This window comes from Struthio camelus, chromosome 4, assembly GCF_040807025.1.
Source record: "Struthio camelus isolate bStrCam1 chromosome 4, bStrCam1.hap1, whole genome shotgun sequence".
NCBI classification, from domain to species: Eukaryota; Metazoa; Chordata; class Aves; order Struthioniformes; family Struthionidae; genus Struthio; species Struthio camelus.
This window is the reverse complement of record NC_090945.1, coordinates 47,151,124-47,164,222: the sequence shown is the minus strand read 5'-3', so window position 1 is coordinate 47,164,222 and position 13,099 is coordinate 47,151,124. Positions and strand designations below refer to the sequence as shown.

General features: G+C 40.0%; 1 protein-coding gene across 3 annotated transcripts in view; it reads left to right on the top strand.

The window, feature by feature from the left end:
* The window catches only part of GLRA3 (glycine receptor alpha 3), a 256,177-nt gene that overhangs the window by 148,825 nt on the left and 94,253 nt on the right, over positions 1 to 13,099 (top strand). Inside the window, exon 1 of one of the 3 annotated variants that reach the window (XM_068942518.1) lies at positions 2,826 to 2,944. The exons of 1 other annotated variant lie outside the window; for it this stretch is intronic. In XM_068942518.1, the coding sequence (XP_068798619.1) occupies positions 2,826 to 2,944 (119 nt within the window). Of the gene's footprint in view, positions 1 to 2,825; positions 2,945 to 13,099 lie in introns of those variants that run through there. One more of the 3 variants, XM_068942520.1, reaches the window with a different exon arrangement.

The following is a 13,099-nucleotide window of genomic DNA, read 5'->3' as shown; positions in this document are numbered from 1 at the left end:
ACTGTAGTTCTTAGAAATAATTAAAAATTGAAGACATCATTTGTATCTAGCAGAAGAAAATTATGCAACAGACAAGTTATTACTTAAAGCACAAGCAAGTGTATGTTTTCCCCAAACAGATTTCAAAAGTTTGAACCCTGCATATCTGAAGTAGAGCTCATATTTATAATTAATAGAACTGTTCATATTGGAGAACTAGAGAATTCATGCCAGTAATATTAATTAATGGCATAGTAAGAAAAATGCACTTGCTTCAGTGCCCTGGGGAAATGTAAGACCACTTCAGTGTTGAAGTACACAATGCACAAAGATAAACACTGCCTTGAGAAACAGCCTTACTCATTACTTATTTTAAGGGAAAAGAGAATCAACTGTTCTGAATATACAAAGGAAGTACACTGATTCAGTACAGCACCTTCATTGCCAAATTGACCTTGAGCAAATAGAGGGATTCTTCATTTTTTTATTATATTTTCAACTGAAGGTTTAAACAGATTCTTGTTATTGCTGGTACCAGGGCAGGGAGTGGGGAGGGAAGGAAGTATAAGAACAAAAGGTAAATTTCTTGCAAAGCGGACCAATAACCTTAGAGTACTGAATAGAAAGAGTCCCTGAATTGTTTTCCCCCTTTTACATAACCACTATGTCTAAAACCAAGCTTGAGAAACAAAGGAAGCAAGTTAGTTCTATATATACTTGATGCCTAACAAAGACAGCCAAACTGGATCTAAAAATAGGATAGGAATTATTATTTAGTTATTATGCTTACCAGAACAACCTGTGAAGAAAGGCTGAAAAAACAGGCATATAGGGAAAATGGAAACCAGAGGCTAAGCACAGAGGTGAACGCTACTTGTGGGATTTTTTTTTTTTGAAACAAAAAAATGTCATATTCCTGAAGGGGGAATATGTGATAGCCTCTAAAGATTTCTAATGAAATACCCTACTTCTAAAACACTTGCTATCTGTTCTTAACTGCATCTCCTTTACTCAGTAGTCCCTTATCTCTTTTTTCTATTCCGGGTAAAAGTTGTTACATATTTTACTCTCTGTCTTTCCACCTTCCTTCTTCTGTAATGAGTTTACCATACTTTCCTCAATTTCAATTTCTTTTACTCTTTGCTCATGTTCCTAATCTTGTTGAACCTTTGCCCCACATCTTCTTTTCCTCCCTTTTGCAGCACTTGGGCTTTCTACGGTATTTTAACAATTTAAGTAAGGCTCAGGCCTGAGATAATCATGCGGCCACCAATAGGGCAGTGCAGCTGCTGTCAAATGCTGTCAAAGGAAAAGGTAAGCCAGCAGATATTACTGAGGAAACACTAATCGGAAGATATGCCCAGCCAGATACATTTAACATATCCCTAGAGCTGTCCCTAAACTGTTCTCAGAATTCCCCTTCCCTTGGCTCTCCCAGGCATGAGGTAGGTGTTCAAAGGCTCCTTATCTGCTGGCCTTATAAAAGTCCTTTGCCATTTACGCTTAGGAAGAGTACCCCCACTCTACTGCCTGAGACATATTTTCCTCTTCTGTCCCTCTGCCCCCCAGAAACAGCCCTTCCTCACACACCTGCCACCTTCTTTCATGCACAAACCATACAGACTCCCACATGATTTTCTCAAACAATATTTCTCAGTATGAACTCATAAATCCTTACCCTTTTCTAATGCAAATAGTTCCTGGCTTGCATAAAATTTTATTTTTGTTTCTCTACCCACTATCTATAACCACAATCACAGCACTTCCCTACCGTCACCTATACTTGTAAACTTATTCTCCTTTCCTCCCTCTTCTCCCCAGGAATAAATTTCCTGTTCTCTTCTTATAACAGTCTTTCCTTCACTCCTTCCCAGAATCCTCCCCAGCCAAACTTTCAAATGCTCTTTTTTTACAGTTTCCCTGGTAGTCAGTCTTATGGTACTAGATTTTCTCTCTTTCCATCATGAGAGATGGAAGAAGCTATGCTTTTCCAGTGCCCGTTGGGGCTGTGCTTTCAAAGAAGAGTCAAATACGCAAGTGTGCCCTAGCTCCCCATTTCCTAAGGAAAAGCGTGCCACCAGCCCAACAGGTGAAGCAGAGGAGTCCTCCGTTCCCCAACTTTTCGCAGTCCCGAGTCTCAGTGAGCTCACCCCAGCTCTTGAGCCGGGAGCTCCCTGTGCAGGCGTAAGCCCCCTCGACACACACCCATCTTCCCACCGTGCTAAAGGAGGGAACCCACCCGGGCCGGGGTCTATTTTGAGCATAAAAACGAGGAGGGCCGGGGGGGGGGGGGCGCAGTGCCGGCCAAGGCGGGGAGGCGGCGGAGCGGGGGGGGCTCCCGTCCCTCCGGCCGCAGCCAAACCCCCGCCGCGCCGGGCACGACCACCGCGCACACGCCGGCCGCCGCACGGCCCCGCGCCGGTCCCGCCCCGCCCAGCCCCACCGGCCGCGCGGGGCGCGCTCCCGGGGGAGGCGGCGGGCGGGGGGGCCAAGGCTCCCTCCCGCCGGGGAGCCGCGGCGCCCCCCGCGCCCGGGCATGCGGCCGGCGGCGGGGTGCCGGCTGCTGCTGGCAGGAGCCGGGGGCAGGCGGGCGGGGGGCGGGCTCCCGCCGCCGCCGCCGCCGCGGCTCGGCCCCGTCTGGCCGGCTGCGATTCGCCTGCCGCTCTGCTCCCATGCGGAGCGGCGGGGCCGGCGCGGCGCGGCCCAGCGGGACGGCGCCCGGCGCGGCGGGGCGCTAAGCGGGCGGCGGGCGCGGAGCCGCCGGAGCTCTCCAGGGTGCTGGGGCGCCGCGGGGAGCCGCGCCGCCGCCGCCCGCGCCGCGCCGCGCCTCCCGCGCCGCGCCGCCGATGCCGCGGACACGTCCGCGGCAGGGCTGGCCAGCGCCTGCGAGCAGCATGGCCCGGATGAGGTACCTCCGCGCCGCCGTCTCGGGATTTTATCTGTGGGAAGCCGCGCTGCTGCTCAGGTGAGTTCATTTCTCTGGGAAACAACCGTCCCCGCGCGGCTGAAACGCGGGGGACTCACGCAGAGCCCCGCCGCTGTCACTGCCTTGCCCGCCTCACCGCTAATGCCTAGTTACCTTCCCCAGCTAGAATGCGGTCACGGAGACTTAAGCGTGTGGGATCTATGCCTCGCGAATGACTTTGTCACATTTCGTTGCCTTGAATTTGATTTCGCGTTTTTGCAAACCGGAGGCTGTGCTTCTCCTTCATCAGCTCACAGTTAGGGGTCTCCTGTTTGATCGCTGAATTTTATCAGTGTTTTTAGTAGGAAATGTAACATTAAGGATCTTGACAATTTTTCTGGTGCAGAACAGCTATATTCCTAAATTACAGACAATAATCTGAAATGGGAATATACAGACTTCAGTTATTACTATCACTTTCAGTCAGTAAAAGCAAGTGCAGGGATCGTATTAGATCAGAAGAGACTAATGCAGAAACAGAAAAAAATGATAGCTACGTGAACAGAGGAAACGGTCTGCAGAGTTTCTCTCAAAAGGTTTAAATACAAAGCACTGTACCACTGGGCAGTCTAGGATTTGTATTCTGAAAGATAACCATACATCCACAAACTGTGACTAGAGTAGAAGACTGAGGTTCAAACGGCTTTTTCTTCTTTCCGCCCAGCATGCTTTTTCTAGCTAAACTAATGTTATGATATCGATGTACGTATTCTTTTAATACATGGTTCTGGACGTGTGGAGATAGCAGGCTACAAAAAACTTGTTTAAGTACTCTGACCATTCTAAAGGTGAGGGAAAAAACTTAAAAAGAAAAAAAGCTGTCATGCAAAAAAGCAGACTTCAATGTCATCACACATTCATTGCTGATGCAGAGTCAACCGTGCTTGTTACCAACACACATTCTAGCTTTATATTACAATAAATAGATTATGGCATATATCACTACACTGCCAGGTTATTTTTAAGTATCATACTGTTACTTGACAAAGAAAAACAGGGAAACTAAAATTTGAAAAGTCCTTCTCCAGGGAATGTTTTTGGATTATTCATGCAAGGCAACTATAACCACAAATACAAAGTTGAAAACAGTAGTGTCTCTTACCTCACAACAATGGCACACCCTGATAGGTGATCACAGGTCCAGAATGAATCTTTTCTTTCTTTTCAAAGTTAGTTTCATGATCTGTTTTGTAGCAGCATACATAATGTAAATAGTTTCTAATATGATCTTATGGTAATTGTTCCAAAAGATGTTTTAATAAACTGGGTCATATGGTGTGAGATTAATTGGCATTGGGAGGAAAGAGTAAATTCACACATATTGCAGTTAAAACTCTCTATTTGCACTGAATATATAAAGCTCAAAGTAGAAAACCAAAGCCCTATAGACTGTAGGATGCATAAGCAGTACTGTCCTATTATTATTCTATGTACTTATAGAACCTATTTTTCCTCAGTATATTATTTAAATGTCTTCCTACTGTTGAATGATTAGTCCTCTCTTTTAATAATAGAAAGATACATAGTATGTTCTAAGGGAAAAATAAGTGGAAAAAAAGGTTTTGGAAGGCATACAAGTATTTTGCATCATATAATTGTTGAAACATTTAATTGTTTCAGAATGTACACTGGTATCTTATTTTGCATAAATTCAAAATATTTTGTTCACTGTTCAAACACTGCTATATTACAACAACTGTCTGCTCTTACATTATCATTTTTCCAGGAAGACCATGATTATTTTGCTCAAAAATCCAGGTCTACATTACATACAGTGTTAAAGAGAGAATTCAGAAAGCTGCTCAGAAGCTACATAATCTTTGATATGTATCTCAACATAAAGACTGCTTGTGACTTTAGGGCTAGCAATACAAACTGAGAAACCTGACGAAAGGCAGAATCAGTAATGTTCATTCAGACCCACAGAAGTCTCCATGTCCAACACAGCTTGCTTTAAAAAAGAAAAAGTGTAAAAAAAAATTACAATATTAAAACTTGCAAAATTCCCAAGTTTCTTGGGCCATTCTCTCCAGATTTAAGGCTTGTGCAACCACCTACATTAGAGCAAAGAGAACAAGGAATAGCAGGATACTACTTCCACTCTCTGTAAGACACAAACTCCCAGCCATTTCTCTGAGCACCTTCGTAATATGAGGGTACTCAGTGAAAAGATGGAGGTAGTAGGAATTCCTAGGAATAACCAGACCCTCAGGTTTCCATCAGCTCAAACATCATGGAAAAAATAACAAATTTTCCCTGACATTTTGCAATGTTAAATACTCTCCTACTCTTCATCAAAAAGCATTCAAGGCTGCATGGACTGAAGGAACCTAATAGGAAAAACTTTCAATTCTTGTCCAGCAGCCATGAGACTGTTTGAAGAGATTTTTGTAAAATGTTATGCCTGTGAAGACAGAGGTTTAATTTTATTTTCAGTATAGGCCAAATGAAAATAAAAGGTCTCTTTTCCAATATAAATTATATAATTATGGCCCTATTGCTTTAAGGAACAAAGTCTCTGGACTGATATGCTATGCAAGAGAAAAAGTACCTGATATTTTTATTGAAATAATTTATTTTTATCTCATATTTAGAGGTTCTTCAAATTTAAGAAAGTGTATTCTGGGTGTTGTATGTTGTAATTGTTAATTTGATTTCTGAAAAACATTGTAGAGAAAACATCCTTAATTGCATTTCATAATATTGCACATATTTATATTATATCTTAGAATAACAACATAATAATAGATTAATATATCTTAGGTATGGAAAATAAGAGTTTAAGCAGATAACGCTCTCTTATGTTTTCTAGTAATACACTTGAGGACTGGGAGAAAGGCTATCATTAGACTCAGAATAAAGCAGTTGGAAACATTATTGTTCATTAATGACTGCCAGACTCAGCCCCAGTGTGATATTAAGAAGTGGGGGCAGAGATGCACCAGTGAGGATAAGGGCTAGGAAATGGAATTTTATGGAGCCTGAAAGTAACTGTAATTCACTACTAAACAAGGAAAATAAACACTTCTAAGATAGAATTTGAAATTGTAATCACCTCTAAGACTGAATATTCCTCTAAGTTTTCATTAAAGTAATAGCATTTAAACAAGTTTTTCTGGATTTGCCTGGATTCCAAGAGGTCATGCTGAGGGCAAGATCCTATTTGTAGAGTCAATACAAAGATCAGATTTGTGAGTCATGTATGACACAGGTTGTATTTGTGAGTCACACAGTTTCAAGACGGCTCTCACACTTGCACAGGCTCCAGTATAGCTCTGTTCAAACTACACCAGCAGGGACTTTACAGAGATGCAACTTTCTCCTTAAGGAGTATAGAAACATTTTATATGTGGACCTGTGTATGGGGAAAGCACAGGATGGAAAGGTAGGTGGCACTGTGGAAATGCAAAATAGATTCTCCCTATACGATATTTCTTAGGTAACCATAGTAGCATTATTTACACTAAGATTCATGCTACAATTAGGTTTATCACCTCTTTCCTCATTCTATTCACTAGCCTATACTGGAGGAAACAGTATCACTGAGACGGCTAACTGCACTTAGGGACCAGATTCCTGTGGAAAAAATCTCCATGCAGCCTCACTCTAGGGCATGTCTGAGCTCACAGTTAGCTGATTTTGAAATTACTCTTGCATTGCATTTCAAATTGATTACAGATGAGCAGCTTTAAGAAGCAGAAGTCAAGGTACTCTAAGCCAGCAGCAGTTTCTTTCTTACGCAAATAATGAAAGAAAGAAACAACAGCAACAAAACACTTTATTAAATTTGAGATGTCATCATAATCATTTTGAAAAGGAAGTTTTTCAGACTTTCTGATGAGACTTCAGCAGCACATTAAGATGTGAGAGAACATATCTGCAGTACTATTCTAGCAATAAGTCTGCTAAAACTAGAATGTCAATAGAATAGTGTGTGAAAGAAAAAGCAGTCATTCAGGATAGTGGTACTAAGGCACACTACCTTTCCTCTGAAGCCGAGCACCATTTTCAAAAAATTGTTTATATGGAATAAAGCAGTCAACAGACTCCAGGTTCTAATGAAAAAGCCCTGATATGTAAGGGAGGAGTAAGGGCAGGCTGCTCTGCAAGGGTAGGTGGGCTGAGCTAGAAGTCAAGAGCCACAGGAAGCAAGTAGGAGCAGTGTCCTCACCAACAAAGTTTACAGCCCCACAGTACCTGCACGAGCATAGAACAGGTCCAGTTCAAACAACAGTTCAGACTGGAAAGCAAGTCTGCAGCGATGGGGCAGGTCCGAGGTCAAGCCAAACAGTCAGGTCAGCGGGTCAGAGTCAGGCTCAGAATTAAGAAGGTGGAAGACCAGGCAAACGTGTACCTGTAGCTCGAGCAGAGACCAACAACAAGTTCCCAGCACCCCTCAGAGAAAAAAAAAAAAGGGGAGGGGGAAAGCTCTGCATAAGGGTAAGGGGATGAACCCCTGCTGAGGCTTCTCACAGCCTTTTATCATACGACTCTTTGATTCAAAGCTGGATAGCTGCACTATTACAGCTGGCACAGAGCCCAGGCAGCCAAACCCCTGGGATGAGGGGAATGCACTCAGGGCTCTTACAAAATGTCAGGAGGGGAGCATCAGGGTTCCCTTGCAGGACGCGCCCATAGGCTGGTATTTGAAATTCCAAAACTCAGACAAAGTATTCTCATAAATGAGAATATGTAATTCAAATTCTCTTGCATTTCAAATGGACCACTGTAAATAAGAGTTTTATTCATTAGCATGAATTTGATCAGAACTTTTACTTCTTTCCTTCTTTCTACTACAGAAAATTTGTTTTCCTGAGTGACTACCATTTTAGAAGCTTGAGGAAGGAGAAGTATCTGTACAGTTTTGAGCTTATAATGCTGTAAGCTGTAAGAAAATAAAATTAAATTACAAAGCAATTTCCATTAAGAACATGAATCTTTCAATTCTTTCTGTGCTAGTGACATTTTCTTACTTTTCAACCTCTCCTAATTCATTGCTAGTGAAATGATGCTAACAACCCAACTGAAAGTAAGTAATATTTTGAGATGAGTAATGTACTGCTGTATGATGAAAAACGTAATAGCTCCTTTACCAGATTAGTCTTGTCCAGATATCGTAGGATTCATGACAATTTAAGAAAATGAAAATTTGTATAGGATCAGACCCTCTCATTTTAACAGATACAGAATAGGAGCTTCACATCACCTTACCTTACACCTGAATATTATGTAATAATACCTGTATGGAACGATTCCTACAGATCAGCTTTGTTCAGTTAATAACAATGAAGAGTCCTTCTGCATGGTGTTGCATCTTCTTCTTTTTATTGTCTTCGTACGGGTCTTCGTGATATTTATTGGAAGAATCAGTAAAAGTAGATAAAAACAACAAAGTAGTAGTTTTATTGTCACTGAAATATAGGTATTGTGAACAGATACAATAAAAGACAACTTTTTAAGGAAGAGTATCACCTACCAGCAGAAAGGGAACACCTCACAGAGCTGGAAAAGGCACAGCCAGAAAGCATGTGTAACAAGAATGCAGGACCAAACCACGAGAATGAGATGAGCATCAGGAAGCAGAACAGTCTGCACAGCAATGTAGAGGGAAAAGAAGGGGACAGTCTTTGAGACTGGCCATTTTTTCCAGCAGAGACTATAATCCATTATTTTTTATGCCTTCTGAAACAATAGAATCCTACCTGATTGATGACTCTAGATGCTGTGTCAATATAAATGCTAAATAAGTAAAAACAAAAAGAAAAAAAAAAGGGCAAAAACAGACAGCATGTGGTTATAAAAGAACATATTAAAGGAAACTATTGTTGTTACTTTTCCAGTCAGGTCTCTAATTAATTGCTCCAAAATTATCCAGCAGCAGACAGGGTAAGATTGGTCCACATTGCAATGAACTTTCTACATAATGAACACTTCCTATATAATTTTCCTGCACCACATGGTATCCTATTATTCCTCTAGATCTAGCATGGATGCACAAAACTGGGCAGGGACAAGGAGAGTCAGGGCTACTAACAAGTGTTAACTCTCCTAAAGAATATCAATCCTTGTCAATATTATTAAGGAAGTTTCTATTTGGTGTCACAAAACAAGCTGAATGTAGTTGCCAGAGGAGAGCACAGAAAACGCAGAAAAGTTGAAGAAGACCCCAAAGACACTTGGATGCATTGGAAAATTAACTCAGTGAAACACTGAAGTGAGTAGAGAGCCAACACACAAGTACTAAATCATCTTATACTGTGAGGCTGAGCTTGTTGCTATTAACATGAGTCTTATAGCTAACACTAAAATAGGAAGGGTACCATGAGAAAAATCAGTACAGCTGTTACATTTACAAAAGCAGACAAGTTTTTTTTTCCCAATCTCTGATTAAAAACACGAGCTGCAATTATGACTACCTACCCTACTATCTTAAGTTTTGTTGCATTCCATCTTTGATATAAGAACTTATTCAACTACAAGCATTGCCTCTTGTCACTTGATTTAGAATTTAGTCTCATGATTTAGAATATCACGAGTAATTAAATATTAAAAAAGATACAGTAACATATGCTACACACCTCACTATTGCCCAAGGCTTCACATACTACGTACAGTTTGCAGGAGACGACACCACATGTAGAACTTACTGCCAGTTGCTTGTAAAATGTATTTTTGTTTCTTTCAGAATATTGAAAGGTAAATTATAAAGCCAACATAATCTAAGTAGCATCCTCTTTTAGGATCCACAGGTACTGTAACATGTGGCATTCGAGATATGATTTTCTATGATTTGACTGTCTAATTTGTGTAATTTTTAATGTTCACTATTTCACAACTAACCACTCAGCAGACACACCTAGTAAATACAGTCATATCAGCATGCTTCTTCAGAAGATGATTATTTTTAATTATTATTACTTTCAGTCCACCTTAGTGGGTGACTGCAGAGACTAGGGACCTTATCTGGAAAAGGTTGGCTTACAATGTTCTGCAATACCGTGGGCCTTGGTTATTAAAAACGTACTTAGATTTTGTCCCTTTAAGGCTTTTAATCTCATTAAGTTTTCAGTATTTCACTGTCATTTATTAGATTCAGTAATATACAGGAGTGTCGATGCACTGGGTATATGTAGGCTATGAAATACTCATCTGGAAGGACCAACTAAACTTCCAGTTTTGTGAACAGCATACCTGCCGGCTAAGGCTGCCTTTCTAGGTAAATAAAATAAATGTTGCAAACTGGTAACCTGCTGGCAATAGTAGCATTAAAACTTTTCATTTTATGAAGGGAGAAGTACAAATTTTGAAAAAATTTGTGATTTACTGTGCCTCTTTGAAGCAAAGCTATTTTAACTCCCTTTTAGGAAAAATGCATTTCAATTGCCTTGTGAGTTTATTTGGTATAAAGGAGTGAAAAAGATATACTTTCTTTTCTATTTTATATATACTTCTTATCTGTATTTTATATACCTATATTTATATACATGCACATATAACACTTCTCGCTTTCTAGCTATATGAAGAGCTACTTGCATAAAGCAAATCACTCAAATCTTTATTGCTTAAGTATAACTTCAGATCCTGGACACCTCGGCCATAATAATTCCCATCCTAATCTGTTTGTATTACCAGAGAATCACCCTGGGGAAAGAGGCACTGTGTAAAGTCACAGAGCCAATGTGAAAGCTCCACGCCAGCCTCCTAATCACTGACAACTAGTTTAGCGTCAGTGACGGAGGATGTTGAGACTCCTCCCACATTTCATTGCTATAGCCATATATTTCATATAAAGCACTGACTTCAAACAGCTAAAATATGACCAACTGCAGCACTGTCAGGTAAATCTTAATTTTGTGTCTAAGCCTCTAAATAATGCCTTCCATGTGTTTCTGAGTGATCCTCTCCCTGTTGCTACCAGGTCAGATCCATAAACACCGATGCCATTAGTAATAGAACTAAAGCCAAAGTGGTCAGATTTCAGTATCACATCTGGACTAGATCCCATAAAATAATTTTTGGAAAACAATGGTATTTTTTCATTGCTACATCTGGAAAAAGGAATGTTTTACATAAAGAATTATTTTTGCAAATAGGAAGATGCAAATTTATCAGATGTTAATTATGAAAAATAACTTGCAAGAGTTATAGCAAAATAAACACTTCTATCTGTTTTTCTTCAGCTTTTGCATGCTGCAGATCTGATTCTCAGTTGTTTTGAACATGATATTGCAATTTATTTCTACACAAAGAGAACATGAAACACACCCACTTGAGACAGTAATACGTGACTACAAAAAGTACAGTGCAGTGGAGAACTGGAACTAATAGTGATATCTGCATCCAGTTTATCCCTATTTATAGGGTAAAATTGCATCTCCAAAACTTATCCTAAATTTTGAACACTGTGCAAATGAACTCTTAAGATCTCTGGATGTAAGAGCACTCAAATTTTCACCTGAAAGCAAGGTGTGAGGACAAATGCACTTGTCCAGATTCCCTACAGGGAAACTGCTCAGGTAGTGGTTAACAGAATGGTCTTTTTCAACCTTTTTTAAACAGTGATTACTTCTTCAGGTGATGAAGTGTCTTGCAGATAATAAAGACTAGAACACATTCAGTGTATTTGCATTTGCTTATATGAATGTTAGAAGACTGAGATGACAATCAAGAAGGCACTGGATACACAGCACAGGCAAGACTAGGATAGCCAATGTGTAGCAGATGTGTATCTGAGAGGAATTTTAAACACTGCTTTCTGTGTGTGAAAGAGCCACCAGTGTCTGTGTACATGTAGTGGATCAAGATAATTTTGGTGGAAATATGAAAGGCTAACAGCACTGTTTTTTAACCTTCACATTATTTTCTCTGACTTATTCAGTAAGGAATATGCTTCAGTGCATGTGTTAGAAACACTGGCTTCTGTCATCATGTGGCATGAATCCTGCCACTCTGAGCATCACCCTTAAGTTCAACCCTGTTGTTGCCTTGAACAACATTGTATACTGGAGCACTGTAGTGTTGATTTTGCACATAATTAATAAAGAGGAAAAAATGACTTCATTCATATAATTCACGTAAATTAACATGGCTGATTGAACAAACATCAACATCAGTGTTTCACAGAAAATTCCAAAATTCTGAAAAGGTTCTGCTGCTTTTTCAATGCATAGCAGGAATTTTAAGTTATGAAAAGCAAGAAGAATCTTTGTCAATACTGTGGGGTAGATGTTCAGAGAAGTTTTTGAAGACTGAAAACTGGGACCCCACCTTCAATTCTTCATGTGCAGTTCCACACCAGCACTCGAAAATTGACTAATGCTGAGTGAATAGAAAGGGGGACCAAACAAGATCCCAACAAGCCTGCCTACTTTTCATTAAAAGATACGTTTCTATAAAACTCTATTTAAACAAATCAGTATTTTGCCAACTAGAAATATTTTCTCTTATTTGAAAATTCTTAATCAAGAGTAATAACATAGCATTTACTCTATAGTTAGCTGACTAATCAAAATAAACAATTTCATAAGCAGTATTTTGGGAAAGAACTTTATATAGCCCTGAGTACTATTTACTGGTAAGTCTGAATTTGTCTAGGCTGCGGTTGCTGTTGAAATACTTTATCCTAAGGTGAGTGATTCTCCAAGCTATATTCAACTTTCCTCTAATTTAACTTATATCCTATCAAACATATTTTGGAAAAAAGTGTCATCTTCTAAACAGTCATCTGACATGCTCACTGAACATACAGGACAACATTGCTGTACCAATACAAGCAGAACTTCCCTAAGGCAAATGGAATAGCATTTAGTTGAATTATGCTTTAGTCTTCACAGGCCCTACAGCATTAATTCAGAACAGAATTTTTATCAAGTTTGATAAAGCCCTATCCTTTAATTCTATCATAAAGTTTTCTATAAAGTTTTTTGAGAACAGGAAAAAGAGTTGTTTGAGAAGAAACACATGAAAAAAATCCTGCCAATTCCAAACGTTTTCAGTTTCATTTCTGGTTTTCAGCTCATAAGGGTGGATTTTTAAGGCAAAGCAAAACACAGGGAGCAACAGGACGTCTGTGTAAATGGTCATTGCTGATGATTATCACACTTATCTTTCTTCTACAATGCACATCTCAACTGGCATTGTTCCTGGTTATATTGA